Source organism: Leucopleurus acutus (genome assembly GCF_964270905.1).
Source record: "Leucopleurus acutus genome assembly, chromosome: 18".
NCBI lineage: Eukaryota > Metazoa > Chordata > Mammalia > Artiodactyla > Delphinidae > Leucopleurus > Leucopleurus acutus.
The window spans coordinates 4147772-4171167 of NC_139160.1; the positions used below are offsets into that span (position 1 = coordinate 4147772).

Here is a 23396-nt window from a genome sequence, read left to right on the forward strand (position 1 = left end):
GTACCTCAAAATAATGAGTCATATATAACAAGCCCACAGCTAACATCATACTCAATGGTGAAAAGCTCCAAGCTGGTTTTTTTTCCCAAGTGGGAAATTAATTTTTCCCATTACCTTTACATTTTGGGATTAGTCTAGTTCTGATAATTATGGGTACTTCCCTCCTTTCCTGTAGTCTTATTGTGCCTTTTCTCTTGGCTTCAAACCACTCAGAATGTTAATTTGTTAAATCATAGGTTTTATACACAATTAAAATTTTTTCACCTCTTTGCTCTCTTTCAGTTTTATACAATTGAAAGATTATAGATATGTGAATGCTACAAATAAAACTTGAACATTCAGGTGGTCTTTTGTTTTAAGGTATCAGACCTATTTTTTTGTTGTTCATAGAATATATGACAACAGCTTTAAATGAAAAGTTTTTGATAGCTTATATCTGCTCATTGCCAGATAAGTTGTCAGTTAGACACTGACAGGAGCAGAGTTTGAGAGTGTGTGTGTGTATGTGTGTGTGTTTTAATGACAAGCAAAATAGTGTGTTAGCTCATGTAGATAGAGGAGGTGTGTTCATTCACACGTGACCCATTTGCACTGTGGTGAAGCTGCCTGAGAGTATTTTAACTGGACGCAATTTGTAAACGAGTTGGTAGCCACACTTTCAGAACAAACTGATATAGCCTTGTGGGGAGATATTTTCTGGAATGACTGCCTGTGTTTGAGGTCCAGGTTTGCTGCTGTCTAGCCTTGTGACTTTGGATTCTCTGTCCTTGTATGTAAGATAGGATAATGATTGTAAGTTGTTGTGAGTCATTATTAAACACAACTCTTGCTGTATAAGGGATAATCTGTCATAGCTATGTAAACTGTATAATAACCATGGTACATTTTTTCTTCATGAAACACCTGTATAATTATTCTCATGTCTATTTGAGTTAAAATAGTACTATGGCCAGTTAGTAACTTAACTATACTAAAAAATTATTTTCTTCTTCCTCTTCCTCTGTGTATACATATACACACATGTATATTGGGATGTATATCTGTATATATCTCTCTGTATATATGGGTAAGTATACATGTATATATGTATACACTATATATGTATACATGTACACACATTTACACATGTATTTTAAATATATTTATGTACGTGCATAAATATTTATACAGAAAGCATGTATGCATCCTCTCTATACATAACTACATACATGCAAAACACATTTTATGTAAATTGTTCCAGATCATGTGAGGCATGGACTTTAACATGCGTTTATCTTAAGTGCTTAGTGTAGTACTTGGTATGTGGAAAGTGCTTGTTACGCATTGTCATCATCTCCTGGGAGTCCCACTCTTTGTCTCCCTGTCTGGAAGTCACATTTGTTGAATATACACTTGTGGAGAAATAGGCTTTCTGGTATTTGGGGAAGTTGGGAGCAGAGGTATGCTTCCCACTCCTGGGAAATGTCTCTGCTTCCTCCCCGCAGGTGACCTTGCTCCCAGAATTAGGAGAACACAGGGCTTATAAATCTACTAGTAGAGTGATTTTTTGCAGAATGGTATGAAAGTGCCAAATACAAAAGATTACTATTGATATTGCTGCAAGACTTAAGCTTCTCCAATCTGACCCGACCCCGGCCGGCAGCTAGTGCCCCCCCAGCCCTGCCCACTTGGAGATATACTGCATCTTTTCTTATTCTGTGCAGCCATCTCGTTTCTGGTGAGATGTTACATCCTTAGCTAATTACAGTGAGTCCCTGGCCAATTTTACCTTATGTGTGATTGAGGTGGGGCAGGGCTGGAAGGAAACGGGAGAAAGAGACAGGTTTCTTCTTTCCTGTGAAGCCCAGCACCTGTATCTGGGATTGCTCTTAGGCAGCCGGCTTGAGTTTATCACTCTTTAATTCCACTGCTGTTCACTTATGTATTGAAAATAGCAAAATTTATAGTTCGGGTACTTGTTATTTGACTTTTGGATTATTGACAATAGCTTCCTAATTAACATTCTTGCCTCCAATCTTTTTTTTTTTAGATTTTGAGATTAATTCTGATTGAGGTTGACAGTTCTTATTCATTATGGTATTCAACAAATATAAAGTATAACTGCATGGATTTAATACACTTTATAAAAAATTGAAATATAGTTGATATACAATATTATGTTAGTTTCAGGCGTATAACATAGTGATTCAACTTTTTTTTCTTTTTTTAACACCTTTATTGGAGTATAATTGCTTTACAATGGTGTGTTAGTTTCTGCTTTATAACAAAGTGAATCAGCTATACATATACATATATTCCCATATCTCCTCCCTCTTGCGTCTCCCTCCCACCCTCCCTATTCCACCCTTCTAGGTGGTCACAAACCACCTAGCTGATCTCCCTGTGCTATGTGCTTGCCTCAAATCTTGATCCTACTAGTGTGTGCTGATGTTGTGTGATTTTTAAGTCTAATCTAATCAGATCTTAATTTTATTGTGTTTAACATTGTCAAATATCTATGTAATTCTGTTGAAATTTTCATAAATTTTACATATCTTTGGCATTTGCCAAATTTAACTCTCCTCCCACCATAATTTTTTCCCCGTAATTTTAGGAAGTTTTATTTTTGTACTTGAGTAGTGATAGTTCCATTTAACTGATTGTTTTTGCTGTTTTTTGTACATGGAATTGAGTTGAAAATACTGCTCGATACATGGCATCCTGGCATTGTCAGTCTGTACAAGGCCCTACGTTTTTCTTTATTTTTCATCCTCTCATCTCTGTCCCATTCTCTTCTTCCATTATAATAGGCTCCCATTCTTATGAATTTAAAAGGTAGATTAAGGGAAAAACATTTATAGGGTACCTTAATAGCACATCAATCTTGAGTACTTATTCACAATAATACTTGGAGTACAACACGTTAATATTTAAGAAATGTTCAGGTGTATTCACATGCCCGATGTAATGCTACTTTTAAGAAGAAAATGTTTGGGGCCAAGTAGAAATAAATTAGGCAGATATGCGAAATAGCAGGGAAGACCAGTTATTAGGGAGGAAAATATTACACATTAATTTCTGTTTTCATTGTTGCTCATTTCTTCTAGCACGAATATTAAGGAGAAAAAGAATGATTATATGACCAGTGTCAAAATATAGTTCTTGAAGTCAGGATGCCTGATTATATAACTTTACTCTTTGTAGAGTTATGTTCAGAAAAATGACACTGGGAAGGTGATCTAAGAAAGATAGGTTGGTAGTTGTCTTTGATGGAAACCCCCTACATTTAGTGATATCTGATCATGTTACTGTAATCTTGTAACTAAACAGACAGAAAGGACCAGGAGTTTCTTTCCAGTTTCCAAGGTTAGAAATACTTTTTAAGCTCTGCATAGCTTTTTTTCCAAACAAGGTAAAGATGTGTTTGAAGTATGAGAGCTAACAAATTGAGCTTAAATCCCACAAGATAATGCAGAGGAGAGAGATTCATAGCTAGGTTTACAAGAAGCTTTGTAACTTCTTGGAGTTTGGCCTCTGGAGTTGCCAAGAGACTTGAAAGTACCTCCTGTTGGGTCTATCTTGCTCACTGGTGTATCTCAGGTACTATAGCTGTGCCGAGCACAGGAATGCCCCCAAGTCAAGAATTAGTAGGTCTAATAATCTTTTAAATAAGCTTATGTCATTAACCAGCAAGTTAACTTGTGGATTTCATTTGTCAGAATGATCAAAAGAGCAAAACATGTTAACTACGACAAGGAATTTTAAGCAAAGTATAGCATGGCTAGTTAGAATGTGTTCTCTGAGAGCTGACCCGATGTAAATTAAAGGGACTGGTGTTTCAATTTGCTTTAATGCATTGTGACTTCATGTAAGGTAATTGGGCATCATGAATGTTACAGGCCACCGGAATGCACCTGTAGGAAAGTTTACTTGCCTGCTGCAGCAAGGGCAAGTGCACAACCTGGGAACCAGAGCAAGTGGGGCTTCGTCGGTAGGTTTGGGCTGAATGAGTCTAAGGAGAGACTGGGAAGTAGACCAGCTCTGCATTGGATACTGTTGTGAGGTGGGGTCAGTTTGGTAATTGGGTATCTGAGTATTCTGTTCAGAGGTAGGCGGAATGAAGCAGAGCTGGGGACTCATTGGTAAGAGAGCAGTAATCACTCAAAAAAGGGCCATTTTAGTCATTTTGCCATTCTGGTGTGGCCTTGGGCAAAACTTTATTTCCTGTTTGCCTTTTCTACAGAGGCCTTGCTGCTAATCTGTTAGGGATATCACAATCTGATTTTCAGTGGGGTTTATTTTCACTTTCTTAGTCCCTCTTTTTGGCCAGATTCAGCCATTGAGGATATTGTTCTGTGAAATCCAGATCTTCTCTGTGCTGGAATTCTGTTGATCAGGAGACTTCAGAGAGTCTCATCTACTGTTGGACTGCAGTCAGTTCTTTGTGACTACTTTTTGTTGTTGTGGGGTCAGTTATTGAATCATGCAAAGCAAAAATGGCTGTGCACATATAAGACTCTGGAGATCACATTTGAACTCTAGAACACTGACAAATGCTGAGAGATTATGGACAGTTTGTAGTCTACTTCTAAGCCAAGAGCCAAGGTCCCAAGTGTGGTTTTGGTGTAGACAGAAACTTTCCTAGGTTTGACATCAGAGGGGCTGTCTGTCTTATTTACTATTTTAGTTTACCATTTTATGGACTTCCCTGGTGGTGCAGTGGTTAAGAATCTGCCTGCCAATGCAGGGGACGTGGGTTCAAGCCCTGGTCTGGGAAGATCCCACATGCTGCGGAACAGCTAAGCCCGTGCACCACAACTACTGAGCCTGCGCTCTAGAGCCTTCAAGCCACACTACCAAAGCCTGCGCGTCACAACTACTGAAGCCCATGCACCTAGAGCCCGCGTGCCGAAGAGTAGCCCCTGCTCGCCACAACTAGAGAAAGCCTGCGAGCAGCGACAAAGACCCATCGCAGCCAAAAAGAAATAAAAAACAAAACAAAACAAAAGGAAGAGTTGCTTAGTAGTTGAGTGTAATTGCCCAAGAACTAGAGTGAGCTGAGTTGCACCCAAAAGAAAGTGGCTACAATCTCAACAGTTGGCTTGTTTGCATATTTTAGTGAAATCCTGAGCAAATTGCAGCCAGGTATGAGACTCATACAAGGAGTGACTGGGGATGCAAAGAGCAATATTATAGGTATCATTGTTAGAGATAACAAGTATCTGTTAAAAATTCAGAAATTTAAAGCAGCAGAGAGGAAGGGAAGAGCTGGCGGTGCGGGAAGGTGGGGAAAGCATGCAGATTAAAGCCTGACTGTCTTTGGTTCTGGCCATTTAGATTTTGTTCCGTAAGCCCTGGGGGTGGAAGCTCTCTCTCTCATGCTGCTTGATCCAAAGGTCTTGGGTATAAGCTTTCTCATTCTAAGACCATCTTCTGGACGATTCTTAGCAATCCTCAATTTGGGGTCTCTGGCTGGACAGTCTTCCAGTAACTTGAGGAAGTGTTGTGTTGTTGTAATTGAGAGCTATGGATCCAAGGAGTTTTACTGCAGAATATGGCAAGGTCATTTCCATGGGGGTTCAAGTACAGTCTTTCCCTAATGATGCTTCAAAAATAGCCAAACACCTAATCCGAGCGCATGTAGAGCTGATTAAGTGTCTGGCAAGGGAAGATAGTTGTTTACATCAGTGATAAGGTTGAACAGTTCTGGAAAATTATTTTGTTAACCAGAATTATTATGTCACATAATTATCATTTCTTTTCTGTGATGGAAATAATTAAGATATAGTCTCTTAGCAACTTTGAAGTTTGTAATACGGTATTGTTGTATATAATCACTGTGCTGTGCAGTAGATCTCCGGGATTAGAGCTCCAGGATTTTTTATCTTCTTATTGCAAGTTTTACCCTTAAACAACATCTCCTCAGTCCCCCAGCCCCCAGCCCCTGGTAACCACTATTCTACTTTCTGTATTTACGAGAGACTGCACATATAAGTGATATGCATGCAGTATTTGTCCTTGTCTGTCTGACTTGTCTCACCTAGCATAATGCCTTCAAGGTCTACCCATGATCCATGTTACCACAAATGGCAGGATTTCCTTCTTTCTCGTGGCTGAATAATATTGACCCTTTTTAAGTGGCCGTTACCCATCTTCACTGGAAGCTTGTCTCCACTTTTCTGAAATGCCTAAATATTGTCTTGATGTGCATCTGTTTTAATTCATTTGTGATAGGAACTCACTGAACCCTTCCAGGTTTACAAATCCTGTCCTTCAGTTTGGGGAGTTTCCTTGAATTGCTTTGTAAGTTTTCTTCCTCTCTTTTCTCTGTTCTTTTTTTCTGAAACTCCTCATTATTTGTGTGTTGGATCTCATGGACTGGCTCTCTAGTTCCCCTATTTTCATTTCACATTTCTCTAACTTTGTTTTATTGCTCTGTTTTCCAGGCTCTCTCTTCAGTTTATCTTCTACCCAGCCAGCTCTGCTTCCAGATGGATCTTGTCCTCTCAAGTCTCTGCTTTGGAGGATTTGGCTCTGCACATCTAATTGGTTCTCAGCTTTCTTTGCTATCAGCTTCTTATTTGGTTTTCTTGGATCCTTGTCATCAGCTACTGTTCTACTGTTTGTCCACTTACATTCTAGTTTCCAAATTTTTATGCTATCTTCTCTCTCATTTTTCATCCTTATGGGTTTATGTCTTTAAAATTTTTTCTTTGCCATAGTTTTAGTAGGGTGTCAGGAGGGGAGTGAAATTTGATATGTGTTCAGTACTCTATTTTACCAAAACACTACTCATTTTTTTTTAACCACTCCTTTATAGCCATTTTATATTTTTGACTTCCCCTCCCATCTGTTAAAGGCAAGTGTTCATCATGGCTGCGCTCTCTTCTTTTTGGTCTTCTCACATGACACACTTTCTCTCAACTTTGTTTATTTATTTTTAAATGTGATGTTTTCTTGTCATACTCATTTGTTTTGTACACTCCTTGAAGTGAAGTATACATATTCTGCACCCTTTGGAGAGAGCTGGCATGAAAGTCCCCCTCCCACCCTACCTCTGTCTGTTTCTAAGGTAGGCAAACCTCAGGGCTGTCCACGTGTTTCCATGATTTTAAGCTGCTGCCGGTCTTTGCTATTCTCTGAGCATGCCAGATCCTGTCTGTGCTTCTGTATTTTTATACATGCTTTTCCCACTCCCTGGGATGCCTCATATACTACTGATTTCTTTTCCCAGCCCCTCCTTCCTTTCCTGACAAACTTCTTAAGTCTTAAGAATCTCTGCTTAAGTAGACTCTTTCTGAAGCTTTCTTTCATCTTCCTTCAACCCTTCAAGGTATAGTTAGTTGATCATTCCCTCTGTTTATGGTACTATTATATAGAGCACTGTACTGCAGTTATCACTGATACAATCTGACTACTTCGACTGGATCATGACTGAACGTAGGGAACGAATCTTTTTCCTCTCCAGGGTGCCTTTTTACAAAAAAGTGTTGTGTGCGTGGCTACATAGGTGAGTGTGCCCTGCAAGCCACAGAGCACTATCGTGTTACGATGGTAACTATTATTAGGTGACTTTTAAGAGGCAGTTGCATCTTTGATAATCACATCTCTTCAAAGTTGTTTTGTTCTCCCATTTTACCTTTCTTTCTGATAACTTACTTTTATAAAATATAAAACATTAACTACGTGGGATGGGGGAGAGAACTGATTGCAGATTAGAATTTTTTAGCTCATTTTGAAGACATTTTCACATGGCTGTCTTTAATAAAGAGAAAGTCCAGGGGGTGTTGTCAAGGAGGTGAGTTAGTCTCCGGTTTAATTTATTTCCTTCCCCACCACTCTCTCTCTCTCCCCTTAGAAGGCTCAAGTCTAGGAAGTTATCCTCAACAGTAGCTATAACAGGACCTGTTACACTCCTGGGTTGGCCATCTGGTTAAATCAGTACCATGCACATGAACTGTCTAATCTCTAACAGATTTATTCTGATCCCAATTTCATTTTATTTTTGTGTCACCCTCTTTAATGTCTCCTTTAATTCTTTCAGAAATCATTCAGACTTGGTGAACATTAAGTACAGATATTCTTAGTGTATTTTTAACATAATGTGTGCCCATGGTGCTTTACAGGAAAGTACTTGTAAATCTGGTTGTCGTAAAACAAATCTTTTTTCAGAAAAATAATGTAATTGTGATTTGTTTTTACAACTAAGGATGTGGTGTAAATATGTTATAAAAGGAAAGATAAAGTTACATAAACTTTATGGATAACTTAAAATGATAAAGTATTAAACTTACTGATTTTATAAGGAGTTACTCATCTGTTCAGTCAAACCTTAACTCCGGCTCTATCACTCTGCCCTTACTTTTAGTTTTTTTTTTTTTTTTTTTGCAGTACGCGGGCCTCTCACTGTTGTGGTCTCTCCCGTTGCGGAGCACAGGCTCCGGACACGCAGGCTCAGCGGCCGTGGCTCACGGGCCCAGCCGCTCCGCGGCATGTGGGATCCTCCTGGACCGGGGCACGAACCCGTATCCCCTGCATCAGCAGGCGGACTCTTAACCACTGCGCCACCAGGGAAGCCCCCTTACTTTTAGTATTTGTCCTCATTTCCAACATCAGAAAAATAATGAAAGCCATCAAAATGAGAACTCCCCTGACTTTTTGCCTCTGAACCAACTTCTTTGCACCTGTATCTATCCTTTCCTCCCTCCTTTGTCTTCCTGTTAACAATGGAAGACACATTTCTCCTTCTCGCTCTGAATCTAATCTCTCCCCAGCATTTCAGTCTTTGCTCTTCTCGTTTTTCCCTCTCATCTCCTTTTCTCTGGGTTCTTCCTTTCAGTACTTAACATAATCAAGCCTCTTACATCTTAAAAAAAATTCTTTAACCTTGTGTATTCCTCCAGCTGCTGCCTTATTTTATCACCTTCAAAGAATTACCTACTTTTATTGTCTCAGTTAACTTATGCCCCCTTCATTCCCCAGCCTTCTGCAGTATCTGCCAGACGTCACTGCGACTATTTTTGCCTAGTCCAGTGTCCCCTGGTGACTTGATCGTTGCTAAATTCAGTGGACACTGCTCGCTCCTCACCTCACTAGACTTCTCGGCGGCTTTGGATACTGTTTACTGTTCTGCCCTTTTTGGAAAATCCTTTTCTTACCAGTCCTGCTCTTTGGTCTCGCCTCATGTACTCTCCTGGCTTGGTTGACAGTGTGTATATGCTGACATCTTCAGCTTTCTCTTGAGCTTTAGACGTGCTCATTCAGCTTGCCATCCCCACGTAGGTGTCTCACAGGTACCAGACTCAGCCTGCACACAGTGGAGCCATCATCTTCCTGGTCCCTCGGACCTTTTCCTCCTGCTGTGTTTCCTGTTCCGGGGGATGATGTTGTGTTGGCCTGTTCCCTGGGGCAGGAGTCATTATGTCTGACCCCATCTCCTTCCTCATCCCCAGGGTTCTGTCCTTTGTGCTGCTGGTCTGCCTTCCGTCACTCCAGTCTGTCCCCTTGGCAGCAGCCAGCATAGTTTGGACACTGTGGACTTAGCTGGTGTCTCGGTTTCCTGTCTTTATTTACTGCCCCCCAACATTTAAAAGGCCGCCAAAGCAGAGGAGGATTGATATTCTCCTGTTTAAAAATTGTTAACGGAGCGTCTCCTCTTGTTCTTGGAGTATAAAAAGACTTTTATGATCTGGTTCCTAACTGTATCCCCATCCTCATCTCCCGTTTAATGTATTGTTTAATGTATGTTCTTCAAGTGCTTTTCCCTCACCTCACGTGCCCTCACACTTTGTTCCCCTCTTAACACACACACACACACACACACACACACACACACACAGAGCACAGTTTTCAAAGTGCGATCTGAGAAGCTCTAGGTGTCCTCAAAATCCTTTCAGAGGGTCGGCAAGGTCAACACTGTTTTCATAACAGTGCTATGTTATATGCCTTTCTTCACGCTGATTCTCGCGAGTGTACAGTGGGTTTTTCTCAAAGGTGACGTGATACGTGATGATGCCATTGCTCTGGTGGATAATGGATATGTGCTTTCGTAGGTTGTGTTTTTTAAGAGTTCCCATTTTTAATTCTAAGAGGGTTAATATTGATAGAACAAACAGAACCTCTTCAGGGTCCTCAGAGACATCTAAGAGAGTAAAAGGGTCCTGAGTCCAGAAAGTCTGAGGACTGCCATTTGGGCCTCAGTGAGATGGGATTTCCTCTGAGAAGGCTTTGCCTGGGTCTCCAGGCAAAAGAGTGACTTTTGGGTAGCTCTGCGGTTCGTACTTGCTCTGTCACAGCATTATCATATTGTCTTGTGGTGGGTTAGTTATCTCTCACCGCCAGTAGCCACAGAAAGCTCCATAAAGGAAGGAATTCCCTTGTATCCCCAGGACTTAGCACAGTTCTGGAGACACAGTAAGTGCTCAGTAAACATATGTCGAGTGAATCCCTTTGAAGGTATTTGGGGATATGAACTATATAACATGTTTTAAATCATAACCATTTTGTACTTTATGAATGATGCATTCATTTCTTAATTTTTTTGACACCCCAATATCCAAATGGGCTTTAAGAGACCATGTTTTATATATGCACGCACACACGCGCACACACACACCACACACACACACACACACACACACACACACACACAGGAAGTGTATACATATTAGAGCAGAAAGAACCTATTATTGGAAGTCAGGAGCTTCATTTCTGAATCTTTCTCTTCTGCAAATAACCATAGAGCCTTGGACAAGTCTTTTTATTCCTTGGAATCTAACTTCCCTCATCAAGTAATGGGATTGGAATAGATTACCTGAAGTTTCTCCCATATGAAATTATGTGATTATATGTGAAAGGTGTCGAAGTGTATGTGATTTATATTTATTTTTTATTTTATTAAAAATGCACATACATTTAGATTTATCTGTATATTAAAATAACTTTGTTTTTACAGGAAAGATGATAAAGACTATGCTTTAAAACAAATAGAAGGAACCGGGATCTCTATGTCGGCATGTAGAGAAATAGCAGTAAGTGAAGCTCTTTTTATCATCATTACTGTCAGCTGATTTATGGGTGTCACCTATATAGGTCTCTGAATTGTATTTGTCACATACACACATTAATTGAAAGTTGAGAAATATTTTTCATATCTACTATCTATAGCAAAATATATTTGTTTTTTAAAGAGAAGTAAAGGTGGCATGTAGTTCTAGTAAAAATTTCTATGTAAATTCACGTATTTGGGGTTAAGTAAATCTCAGTTGTTTATGTAACTATATATTTTTCCAAAAAATGTCACTAAATAGTTAAGGATCCAGTTATTATTATTTCATTGAGTGCAATAAAATTGTTTATTATGTTATATGTTAATTCATATAAAATTAATATTTCTATTTTAATAAGATGAGATTAATGTCATTACTTATGAACTTAAAATGAGATTATTTGATTTTCATTGTATCTGTCTGTTCATTTGAATAAGTAAAATTATATACCCCCCCTTTTTGGAGGCATACCATTGCCATATGGTAATTAGAATCTCAATTTGATTCTGAAGGAAAATATTCTTCATGTTAATGCATTATTAAATAATTATTCTTACATTTAAAGTGAGTATTCTCTGAGACTTTACTTCAGCTTTTACTATTGTGAAACTATGGGTCCAAACTTGTCTTTTCTGTCTTTAATCAGAATATTCTAGAATATATATTGTAATAATCTTTACTTTTATTGCTTTCAGCCCTCTGTCTACACAGATATAGGCTGTTGCGACCTGGAGGTATTAATTTAAATAATATTACTCTTTTAACAGATTCTATACCACTGGGTTTTCAACTAAGAGTCATTTATTGTGTATCATGTTGACAGGAACTAGACCAAGAAGAAGTAAACATAGAACACGTAGAGCAAGTCAGGATCCCTGGCCTTAAGCGTTTGCACACTGATGAGGAAAGGCTTATAATTCTTCTAATAATAGGAATGGTGTGCCGAGCACTGTGGTAGCAGGGAATAGAGAATGGGAAAAGGGTATATGTATCTAAACTAGAGAATCAAGGAAGGTTTCAGATTTTGGAGGACACGTAAGAATTACCTCGATGAGGGAAGAATAGGAATGAGATGGAGGGCATTCTTCACGAAAGGTATGCTGTATTGGAAATTATATTTCATTTCATTGATAAAATTCTTATACTCTTGTATCTTGAGGCAAGATATCTGTACATTAACTGTCAGTTCTGCAGTCGCTTTTAAAGAATTAAAATCTGTTGAACTATGGTCAGTGATGTTGGGCATCGTGATAGGGATGACCTTTAGAGGGGCAGGGAGGAACCAGAGCGGAGACAAGGGGGAGCTTTCAGGGTGCTATTCTGTTTCTTGGTTTTGCTTTGGGTCTGGTCATGTGGGTTTCGCATGTGAAAACTCACTAAGCTGTTCATGTGCTTTCCTCTGTCTTTATTATTCTTCAGCAAAAAGTTTTAACATCAAACAAAACTCCATTCATTTCAGGAACAGACATTCTTAGCTTTTTATCTATTTTGATAACTGTAAATGCAGTTAAGCACAATAAGGAGTATGAAAGCTTATTTTTAACGTACTTGATTGTGGTTCTTCAACCTAAGGTGAGCAGAAATTTTTAATTTTGATGAAGTCTCATTTACTAGTGTTTTCCTTTTATGACTATTGTTTTCTGTGTCTGGCTGAAGAAATCTTTATCTACTCACTAATTGTGAAGATGTTTCCCTTTGTTTTCTTCTAAAGCCTTACAATTTTAGCTTTACTTCTAAGTCTATGATCTGTTCACTTCATTTCTGTTTGTAGTCTGATGTAATGTTTGAGCATCTCCTCCCCTCACCCCATGTGAATGTACAATTGTAGCATCATTTTTTGAAAAGATTCTTTCCCATTGAATTCCTTTGGCATCTTTGTAAACAATTAAATGACTGTAAGTGTTGGACTATTTCTGGGCTCTATTCTGTTCCATTGATCGCTTTGTCTATCCTCAGCCAATACCAGATAACTCTACTTTACATACAGCAAGACTTGAAGTGAAGTGGTATAATGCCACCAGCTTTATTTTTTGTTGCAGGATTGTTTGGGCTATTTTAGGTCCTTTGCATTAGCATGTACATTGTTGAATTGGCTAGTAATTTTTATTTCTAAAAAATGCCTGCTAACATTATGGTTTGCATCAATTCAGGGAGAATTGAATCTTAATAATATTGAAACTTCTAAGCCATGAAAGTATGTGTTTCTTTCATGGCTTAGACAGACATACTTTTCCATTTTTTAAGGTTTTTAAAAAATTTCTCCCAACAATGTTTATAGTTTTTTAGTGTGGAGGCTTTACACACTTGTTAAATTCATTCCTAAGGATTTTATGTTTTCTGACATTATTATACATGGGATTATTTTTAAAATTTTGTTTTCCACTTGTTTGCTTCTGTATTTGCTTCTGTATTCAGAATTGATTTTTTAAAAATACATACATTATATTTCTAAATTCACTGGTAGTTTGGTGCTGTCTTTGGGATTTTCTGCGTCAGTAATTGCGTCATCTCTGAATAGGGACAGTCTTACTTCTTTCTCTCTTGTGCTTCTGATTTTTTTCTTTTGCATTGGCTAGAGCCTCCCAGAAGATGTTGAATGGTGGTGAGAGCAGGCATCTTACTTGTTCCCAGTCTTGGGGGAAAGTGTTTTCAGTGTTTCACCATCAAGTTAAATGCTAGCTATAAGTTTTTTATAGATACCATCAGTCAGGCTTAGGAAGTTCCCTTCTATTTTTTGTAAATGGTAATGAATTTTATCAAATGCTTTTTTTCTACATGTCCTGAAATGACTATATAGTTCTTCTCTTATTCTGTTATATTGGTAGACTACATTGATTAATTTTCTAACGTTTATCCAGTTTTGCAGTTTTGCAATAATCCCTGCTTGGTTATATATCACTTGATTTGATTTACTAATGTGTTGCTGAGGAGTTTTAGGTCTTTTGAAGAACGTTAGCCTGTGATTATCGTGCTTGTAATGTTTTTGTCTTTGGTATCGAAGTTGTGCTGTCCTCACGGAACAAGTTAGGCAGCCTTTCTTCATCCTCTGCATTCTGACAGAGTTTCTGTATGGCTGCAGTTATTCTTCCTTGAATGTTGGACAGAATTCACCGACCAATATTATTTCCCTAATAGATATAGAGCTCTTCACATTTAATATTTGGTCTTGTGTATGATAAGTCCTATTTTTTATGTAATTTGTTCATTTTGTTTGTTACTGAATTTATTGGCACAAAGTTGCTAATAATATTCTTATTATCTTTTCACAAATGTGGCTCCTATAGTGGTGTCCCTGTTTCATTGTGGACTTGTGTTCTCTGTCTATACCATTGATTTTTGCTCTTATCTTTATTATTTCTTCTACTTACTTTTAGCCTGCATTTCTTTTTTATCTTCTTCTTTTTTAAAACATTTATTTATTTATTTAGACTGCACCAGGTCTTAGTGGCGGCACGTGGGATCTTCGCTGTGGCATGCTTAGCTGCGGCATGCAGACTCTTAGTTGCGGCATGCGGACTTCTTAGTTGTGGCATGCATACTTCTCAGATGTGGCATGGACTCTTAGTTGTGGCATGAATGTGGGATCTAGTTCCCTGGCCAGGGATCGAACCCAGGCCCCCTGCATTGGGAGCGTGGATTCTTACCCGCTGGACCACCAGGGAAGTCCCTCTTTTTTATCTTCTTAAGGTGGACCGTTAGGTCATTGATTTTTAAAAACAGTTCTTTTCTAATATAAGCAATTAAAACTATAAATTTGCCTCCAAGTAGTGTTTTACTTGCATTCCACAAATTTTGTCACATTGTATTATTATTATCATTTAGTACAAAATAATTTCCATTTTCTTTGTATTTTTTTTCTTTTATTCATGGATTATTTAGAAATATATTATTTAATTTTTAAATATGTGAGGCTTTCCAGATAATTTATTGTTGTCAACTACTAATTTTTTTCTGTTGCGGTCAGAGAAAAGAGACTATATTTTAGCAATATGTACTGAAATATTTATAGATGAAATCATATGTCTGAGATTCACTTCAAAATAATTCAGGGTGGGGTGGGAGGAGCGGATATGAATATCGATAAAATGAGAGAGGCTGTGAGTGGATGATGATACATGGGGGTGGTTCTATTTTACTATTCTATTTACTTTTGAAAATTTTTCTATAATAAAAATTCAAAAGGAAAAAGGATCCCATCTGTCTGACAAGTCTTCTCAGACCTCACATTTATTATGGAAGTCCATTGTCTGAGAAGTCTGGTTTCCCCACCAGTCACCTCCATTATTCTCTTACGATCTACACCCAGTTTGTTCCTTTCATAGCATTTATTACAAATTATAATTACAAGGAGTTTCTTTTTATTTTTTGTTAACTTATTTTCTGTTTGTGGTCCTACCTCTGCCTGACTGGAATGCATTTCTTCACCAGTGTGTGCTGGCTCTCACACATAGTCTTTTGTCTAGTAAATAATTGTAAAAGGGAGGGAAGAAGGAAAGAACTCCGAGACTTTCTACTGAAGTGAAGAGCTTTGCATGTCTTCATCCTCACTGTATTCTAAGAGGCCTGCTCTGTATTTCCAGAGCTTCCTGTGAGTCATGATCCCTTTAGCTTAGTGGTGTTCAGAACTCTTCAGTGGGCTCTCGGTGTACCAAGGGGCCGCCTTGTAGTTCAGCTGCTGTTAAAGCTCACATCTGCTTTAACCTAGGCACCTCAGGTTTTTTAAATTTTTCTTTAATTAATTTGCAAGAATTCAATTGAAGAAAAGTTTCCACAGCTTAAAAAAAAATAATTTTGGAATAATTTTACTGATGCTTTTATAGTAATTTCAACTCAACTCTCATACTTAGGGCATACATTTAGAATTTATTATTTTTGCTATATTGTAAAATTTTAATATTAGAAATCAATGTTATTTTGAGAATATTAGAGGTTTTCTTACCTATTTCTCACTCACCATGTAAGTGGTATTTATTGACAAGATAGTTTTAAATGCTATTTATTTTTTATTTGTACTTTTAGAGTTCAGATTAAGGGTGATATTGTGTGGCATTAATTAGAATGAATTAAGTTTATGACGAATGATGTTTTAAAACATTTGTATTTTTACCAGTGATCTTAGTACTCAGGAAATTATAAGATTTTATTCCCAGTAGAATTAGGAAAACTTAGGTGGTTTCTGTGATGAAACCATTGTATAAATTTATTTAAACCTTTTTCCGTTAAACATTTTTGGACATAAAATTTTCAAAAAGGCAAAAACATCTTATACAGTGCCAAGAAGAGGCATCTGCAGCCCATGGGCTCTGTGTGGGGTGCTGAAGCCCATCAGGTATGAAAAGTGCTCGCCACCCCCAGTGTCTGAGCACCCGCCTCACGGGGTTCCATGGAGCACTTAAGACCCTTTCCGGGTTACCTGAGCTCCCATTCTGGCTTTACCACTCAACTGGCTTGTAGGACCCAAAGCAGGTGATGTAATTTCCCCGTGTTGTAGTTTCCTCTTTGTAAAATGAGAATAATAGTTATCTCATAGGGTTTTAGTGTGTGAGGAGCGTAGGTCACTTCTGGGACACAGTAAACTCTGGGTGCATGTTAGTTCCTCAGTCAATGCCAGTTAGCACTGCTGCAGCCACAGCACGCGAACTGCCTGCTCACTTGAACTTGTCTGCTGCCAGAGGACTTCAGCGGAAGGTCTCAGCACATTTTATATCCCGGCACCTAGTGCAGCATCTGCCGCAGGGCCTGGCATGTGGCAGGCATTAGCTCTGCTAAATGTAGCCCAGCTTCCTGGTCTTTTGGAAGTGCTTCAGTGTAAATATTTACTTAGAGGCATTTCGCCACTGAGACTCTCAGCTCCATCTCCAATCCCGCAGAGACCCATCTCCCAGCATAGCGTGTTGTACTTACTCAGTAGTAATAGCTATTTACTGTACTAGTTTGCCAAGGCTGCCAGAACAAAATACTGCAGACTGGGTGGCTTAAACAACAGGAACTTATTTTCTTACTGTTGGAGGCTGTTGATCCAAGATCAGGGTGCCTGCAGAGTTGTTTCTTGTGAGGCCTCTCTCCTTGGTTTGCAAGTGGCCACCCTCTTGTGGCTTCTTCATGTGGTCATCTCTCTGTGCGTCTAATCTCCTTTTCTTGTAAGCTCACCATTCAGATTGGATTAGGGCTCATCCTACTGACCTGTTTTTAACTTAATTGCCTCTTTAAAGGCCTTATCTCCAAATAGAATCATTCTGAAGTTCCGGGGGTTAGGGCTTCAACACAAGAATTTTGGGAGGAGAGCCCATAACACTTACCATTACTTACTACCATAGTAATAGCACTTACTATTAAAATCATTGCCCTCAAAGACTTAATATTTAACTAATCAGATTTTTTAAAAATAAAAGTGGATTGATTTTTTGATGAAAGCATTGATCTTAGCCCACAGTTTAGAAGCCAAAGGGTGTGTTGTATGATGCCCTTTAGTTGGTGTATTTTCTTTATTTGTGAACTCAGTTATTCATGTCTTTACCAGGTATTTAATGAGCACGTACCAGGCAGTGTGCTAGAAACTAGCAGTACGGTGCTGAGCTAGACACAGTGCCTACCATTGTCCAGTTCATAACCTAGTATATATTTAAAATATCTGTGTCTCTGGATGATAAGAATTACTCCCCCTGGGTGTTAGGTCTTGGGACGTGTTGTTGTTAGACCAAATTACTGGCTCTGTATTTTAGAAATTAATTAATTTTAAAAGCATTTGAATCCTGATTCTAGCCACTACCTAGGAATGTGACCTTGAGCAAATTATTTAATCCCCTTACACCACCATTTCCTCCTTGTAAAGTAAGAGTATAAATATTTCATAGGGTAGCTCCTGATTACGTGAGACGGCGCATGTCGCATGCTTAGCCCCATACTTGGCGCCTAGGAAGAGCTTAATAAGATGGTTGCTGCTGTTTCCTTTTTAATACAAGAGCTAAACCTCATCTTGGAGGTGAGATGGAGGTGACATCTAAGAATAGCTTTATATGTAGGTTTCTAATCATTGGAGAGAGCTTTTGCCAAAGCTTTGGAGTTTGTTTGTTATAATTTCTACCCTGCTGATTTCCAGAAAGGATTTGAAATAGCTGCCCAGCTGAGAAGTGTGTTCCAGTTGTGAGGTAATGGAGAAAACCCTGACCCAGAACTGACGTGCATTTAGGGCCAGGTCCACTCTTCCAGCCAGCTGGCTGAGCTTGGGCGACCCTGAAGTCCAGGCTTTCCCGTATCACATTCTTTGCCTTGTTTATTAATTAGCAAATGGTCAGTTTTAGATATTGACCTTAACTTTCTGAGAACTTGTGTGTATCTCTGGAGTTTCATAAGTTGTAAATTATATTCTAAAAGCAGAAATATATAACTTGAATTTAATCTTGCTCCTGAATAAAATACCCATCACTTTCCAGAGAGTAATCATTAATATAAATGACTTAATATATAGTCCATTCATAGTCTTTCCTTTGCTGAATTCATTTCAGAGCCCCTAATATATTGTTAACATTACATTTACCTTGATACTTGTTTTGGTGAAGAGTGTTCTTAGAAAAGGTACTGAAGTCCTAAGTTCTAAAACCTTGACTTTCTTACATGTCTGTCATGTATTTGGAACACATTTGCAAGGCACTAAGTCAGTTCTAACTGATAGAGACAGAATATCAGGCTTCATGAGAAGTTTTTCTTGTCATTGTTGCTGTTGTATTTGTTTTTGCATGGTGGGGTGGGAATGCTTTTTAACTTACGGATCATTAGGGCCACTTGGGTTATTAAATGGAGATAAAATAAGGAGATAAAAGATTTTAAATAGAAGAATGTCTTTCTAGGAGATGAGAAAGGTTAATAAACCCATGCAAATGTGTTCTACTTGCAAGTTTCTGTCTGTATAAGCTCTTTATTATTTCGTGAAAAGTTTACAAAATTTTATTCAACTTTCCTTTGTAATTTATAGAAAAAATAGGTACTGTATCTCACAGAGTTACAGATCTTAGTTCTTATCTGATATTTGGTGGTGATGAATTTTATATTTTCTATTGTTGCTGTTACAGTTGTCCCTTTGCATCCATGGATTCAACCAACCATGGATAGGAAATATTGGGGGGGGGGGATTTCCAGAACGTTCCAAAAAGCAAAATTTGAATTTACCATGCTCCAGCAACTAATTACATAGCATTTACATTGTAATAGATATTATAAGTAATCTGAAGATGATTTAAAGTATAAGGGACTTGAGCATTGGGGGATTTTGGTACCCTCCTAGGGCAGGGTGGGTTGAGGGGTGATCCTGGAATCAGTTCCCCTCAAATATTGAGGGACGACTGTAGATAGTTTTTTAAAATAATTACAAGCTACAGATTTGTTTTAAGTTTAATTGTTTTGTGATGTCAAAACATAGGCAACTAGTAGAATGGGAGAAAATATTTGTAAATCATATATCTGCTAAGGGATTAATATCTAGACTATGTAAAGAATTACAACTCAATAGCAACAACAAAAAACCCAATTCAAAAATAGGCAGAGAGGGTTTCTCTGGTGGCACAGTGGTTAAGAATCCACACAGTCTGAGCCCTGGTCCGGGAAGACCCCACACGCCACGTGCAACTAAGCCCATGAGCCACAACTACTGAGCCTATACTCTAGAGCCGCATATTAGATATTAGGCAGAAGACTTGAATAGACACTTCTCCAAAGAAGATATACCTGTAAGCACATGAAAAGATGCTTATCATTAGTCATTAGGGAATTGCATATCAAAAGCACAGCAAGATACCACATCATACCTATTAGGATGTGACTATTACAAAAAGAAAATTTAAAAAGGTAAATAAAAGTTGGTGAGGGTGTGGAGAAATTGGAATTCGCATGCATTGCTGACGGGAATGTAAATGGTAGAACTGCTGTGAAAACCAGTTTGGTGGTTCCTCGAAAAGTTAAACATAGAATTATCATATGATCTAGCAATTCCACTCCTAGGTATTTACCCAGAGAATTGAAAGCAGGGCCTCGGGTACCTGTACACCAATGTTCACAGCAGCATTATTCACAGTAGCCAAAACGAGGAAACAACCAGTGTCCATTAGCTGATGAATGAATAAACAAAATGTGGTATATAAATGGAATGGAATGTATTGGGTTGGCCTAAAAGTTTGTTCAGTTTTCCCGTAAGACAGCTCTAGTAACACTGAGTTGTCTTCAACTTCATTAGAAACAATTTTGTTAGATTGTATTGTGACAGCTGTCATATTAGTGTGCATTTAAAAAAAAACATCAAAATTGGTGAGTTTTTGTGTAGCCTTTTAATATTGAAGATGGAAGAAAAAAGCAACATTTTTGGCACATTATGCTTTATCATTTCAAGAAAGGTAAAAACACAACTGAAACGAAGAAAAGATTTGTGCAGTGTATGGAGAAGGTTCTGTGACTGATTGAGCGTGTCAAAAGTGGTTTGCGAAGTTTTGTGCTGGAGGTTTCTTTCTGGACAATGCTCCACAGTCGGGTAGACCAGTTGAAGTTGATAGCGGCCAAATCGAGAACTTAATTGAGAACAATCAACGTTACATCACTTGGGAGATAGCTGACATACTCAAAATATCCAAATCAAGCATTGAAAATCATTTGCACCAGCTTGGTTGTGTGAATCGCTTTGATGTTTGGGTTCCGCATAAGTTAAAGAGAATAAAACCTTCTTGAAGGTATTTCTGCATACGATTCTCTACTCACATGTAGTGAAAACGTTCCATTTTTAAAACGAATGGTGACGGGTGATTAAAAGTGGATACTGGGGCTTCCCTGGTGGCGCAGTGGTTGAGAGTCCGCCTGCCGATGCGGGGGACACGGGTTTGTGCCCCGGTCCGGGAAGATCCCATGTGCCGCGGAGCGGCTGGGCCCGTGAGCCACGGCCACTGAGCCTGCGCGTCTGGAGCCTGTGCTCCACAACGGGAGGGGCCACAGCAGTGAGAGGCCCGCGTACTGCAAAAAAAAAAAAAAAATAAGTGGATACTGTATAGTAATGTGGAATGGAAGAGATCGTGGGGCAAGCGAAATGAACCATCACCAACCACACCAAAGGCTGGTCTTCATCCAAAGAAGGTTGTTTATATGGTGGGATTGCAAGGTAGTCCTCTATTATGAGTTCCTTCTGGAAAACCCAACGATTAATTCCAACAAGTACTGCTCCCAGTTAGACCAACTGAAAGCAGCACTTGACAAAAAGCTTCCAGAATTAGTCAACAAAATGCATGATCTTCCATCACGATAACGCAAAAACCACATGTTTCTTTGATGACCAGGCAAAAACTGTTACAGCTTAGCTGGGAAGTTCTGATTCATCCGCTGTATTCACCAGACGTTACACCTTCGGATTTCCATTTATTTCGGTCTTTACAAAATTCTCTTAATGGAAAAAATTTCCATTCCCTGGAAGACTGTAAAAGGTACCTGGAACAGTTCTTTGCTCAAAAAGATAAAAAGTTTTGGGAAGATGGAATTATGAAGTTGCCTGAAAAATGGCAGAAGTAGTGGAGCAAAACGGTGAATACGTTGTTCAGTAAAGTTCTTGGTGAAATTGAAAAATGTGTCTTTAATTTATACTTAAAAGCCGAAGGAACTTTTTGGCCAACCCAATATTTGGCCATTAAAAAGCTATGAAATTCTGATGCATGCAACAACATGGATAAACCTTAAAGACGTTATGCTAAGTGAAATAAACCAGACACAAAAGGGCAAATACTGTATGATTCTACTTATATAAGGTACCTAGAATAGGCAAATTCATAGAGACAGAAAGTAGAATAGAGGTTACCAGGGGCTGAGGGGGAGAGGAAAGTGGGGAGTTATTGTTTAATGGGTACAGAGTTTCTGTTTAGGATAATGAAACAGTTCTAAAATGGATAGTGGGGATGGTTGCACAACATTGTGAGCGTACTTATGCTTCTGAATTGAAAATGGTTAAAATGGTGATTTTTTTATGTTATGTATATATTTTACCATAATAAAAACATTAAAACAAAACAAAAAAAGAAACCAACTAAGCAATAGCAACCATACAGACAGATTTACACAGTTATATCTTTTCAGTATCTTTTCTCCACTGATTTTTACTCATTTTTATGGGCATCTCAAAATTGTATGGGTACTTATTAGAATTTTAGGATTGATTGCCATTAGGTTTGTATTGCCTTTGAATTACAAATGGTATGGGGTTTTTAATGCTATTTTTATGGCAAAGATTTTTAATGAATCTCCTTTGTTTTGCAGTTACTTCGAGAGCTTAAGCATCCAAATGTCATCTCTCTTCAGAAGGTGTTTCTGTCTCATGCTGATAGGAAAGTATGGCTTCTGTTTGACTACGCTGAACATGACCTCTGGGTAAGGTGAATTGTTGGTGGACATGGAGCCATGGTTTCAGTTGGGGATTAAGAGGGACTGACTGAAAACAATTTTGGGAGCTCATCTTCGTATGAGATTTACATTTTTTTTTTTTTTTTTTTGCGGTACGGGGGCCTCTCACTGTTGTGGCCTCTCCCGTTGCGGAGCACAGGCTCCACACGCGCAGGCACAACGGCCATGGCTCATGGGCCCAGCCGCTCCGTGGCATGTGGGATTTTCCCGGACCGGGGCACGAACCCGTGTCCCCTGCATCGGCAGGTGGACTCTCAACCACTGTGCCACCAGGGAAGCCCTCAGCAGATTATTTTTAAAATAGGATTTACAGAAGCCTTAAGTAACTATAAAATTTACTCCTTTATTAAATATAACAGCTACATTTTTTAAAAAAAACCTGAAAGGCCATCTTGGGGATAAGATTAATGATATATATAGATGAAAATCTATAATAGGATAGCCCAAATAATTTTGAAACATACAAAACTTATATCCTGATCAGTCTTGGGTGAAGAACATGTTAACACAGATTTCAGTTTAAAAAACAAAACAAGTAAACAAAACCCAGTATTACGTCAAGTTAATTCATTAGCAACTACTTCAGTACTGTGAGATACATTTTTCTGATATTTACTAAGTAATAAGGTCTTTAAATATTTCACTGTGTTTTGCATCCTATCTATATTTACTAAATTAGCGTGACTGTGCATTTATTGAGCTAAATAAAAGAGAAAACATGCAAGGGATTATAGTATCCTGGCTCAATTTCAAAATCTTCAAAATAATTTATTCTTTCATTCAGCTGTAGTTCGTAAATGCAAATACAAAATTTTGAAATAAAACTAGCACAAATCCTAGTAAAACTGTTTAAAAGTAAATTCACCTTCTGAAAATAGTTAAATAGTTTTAAACTCTTTTGCTAATTTCCAGAAGTATCCTCATTTACATAATTTTAACTTTAACAGA

General features: G+C 38.3%; 1 protein-coding gene across 4 annotated transcripts in view; it reads left to right on the forward strand.

Annotated features, from left to right (window-relative positions):
- Positions 1-23396, forward strand: part of CDK8 (cyclin dependent kinase 8) — a 105511-nt gene that overhangs the window by 41665 nt on the left and 40450 nt on the right. For 3 of the 4 annotated variants that reach the window (XM_082859462.1, XM_082859463.1, XM_082859464.1), the window contains exons 2-3: positions 10934-11009; positions 22305-22415. In XM_082859462.1, coding sequence (XP_082715588.1) covers positions 10934-11009; positions 22305-22415 — 187 coding nt within the window. Of the gene's footprint in view, positions 1-10933; positions 11010-22171; positions 22421-23396 lie in introns of those variants that run through there. The other variant, XM_082859465.1, reaches the window with a different exon arrangement.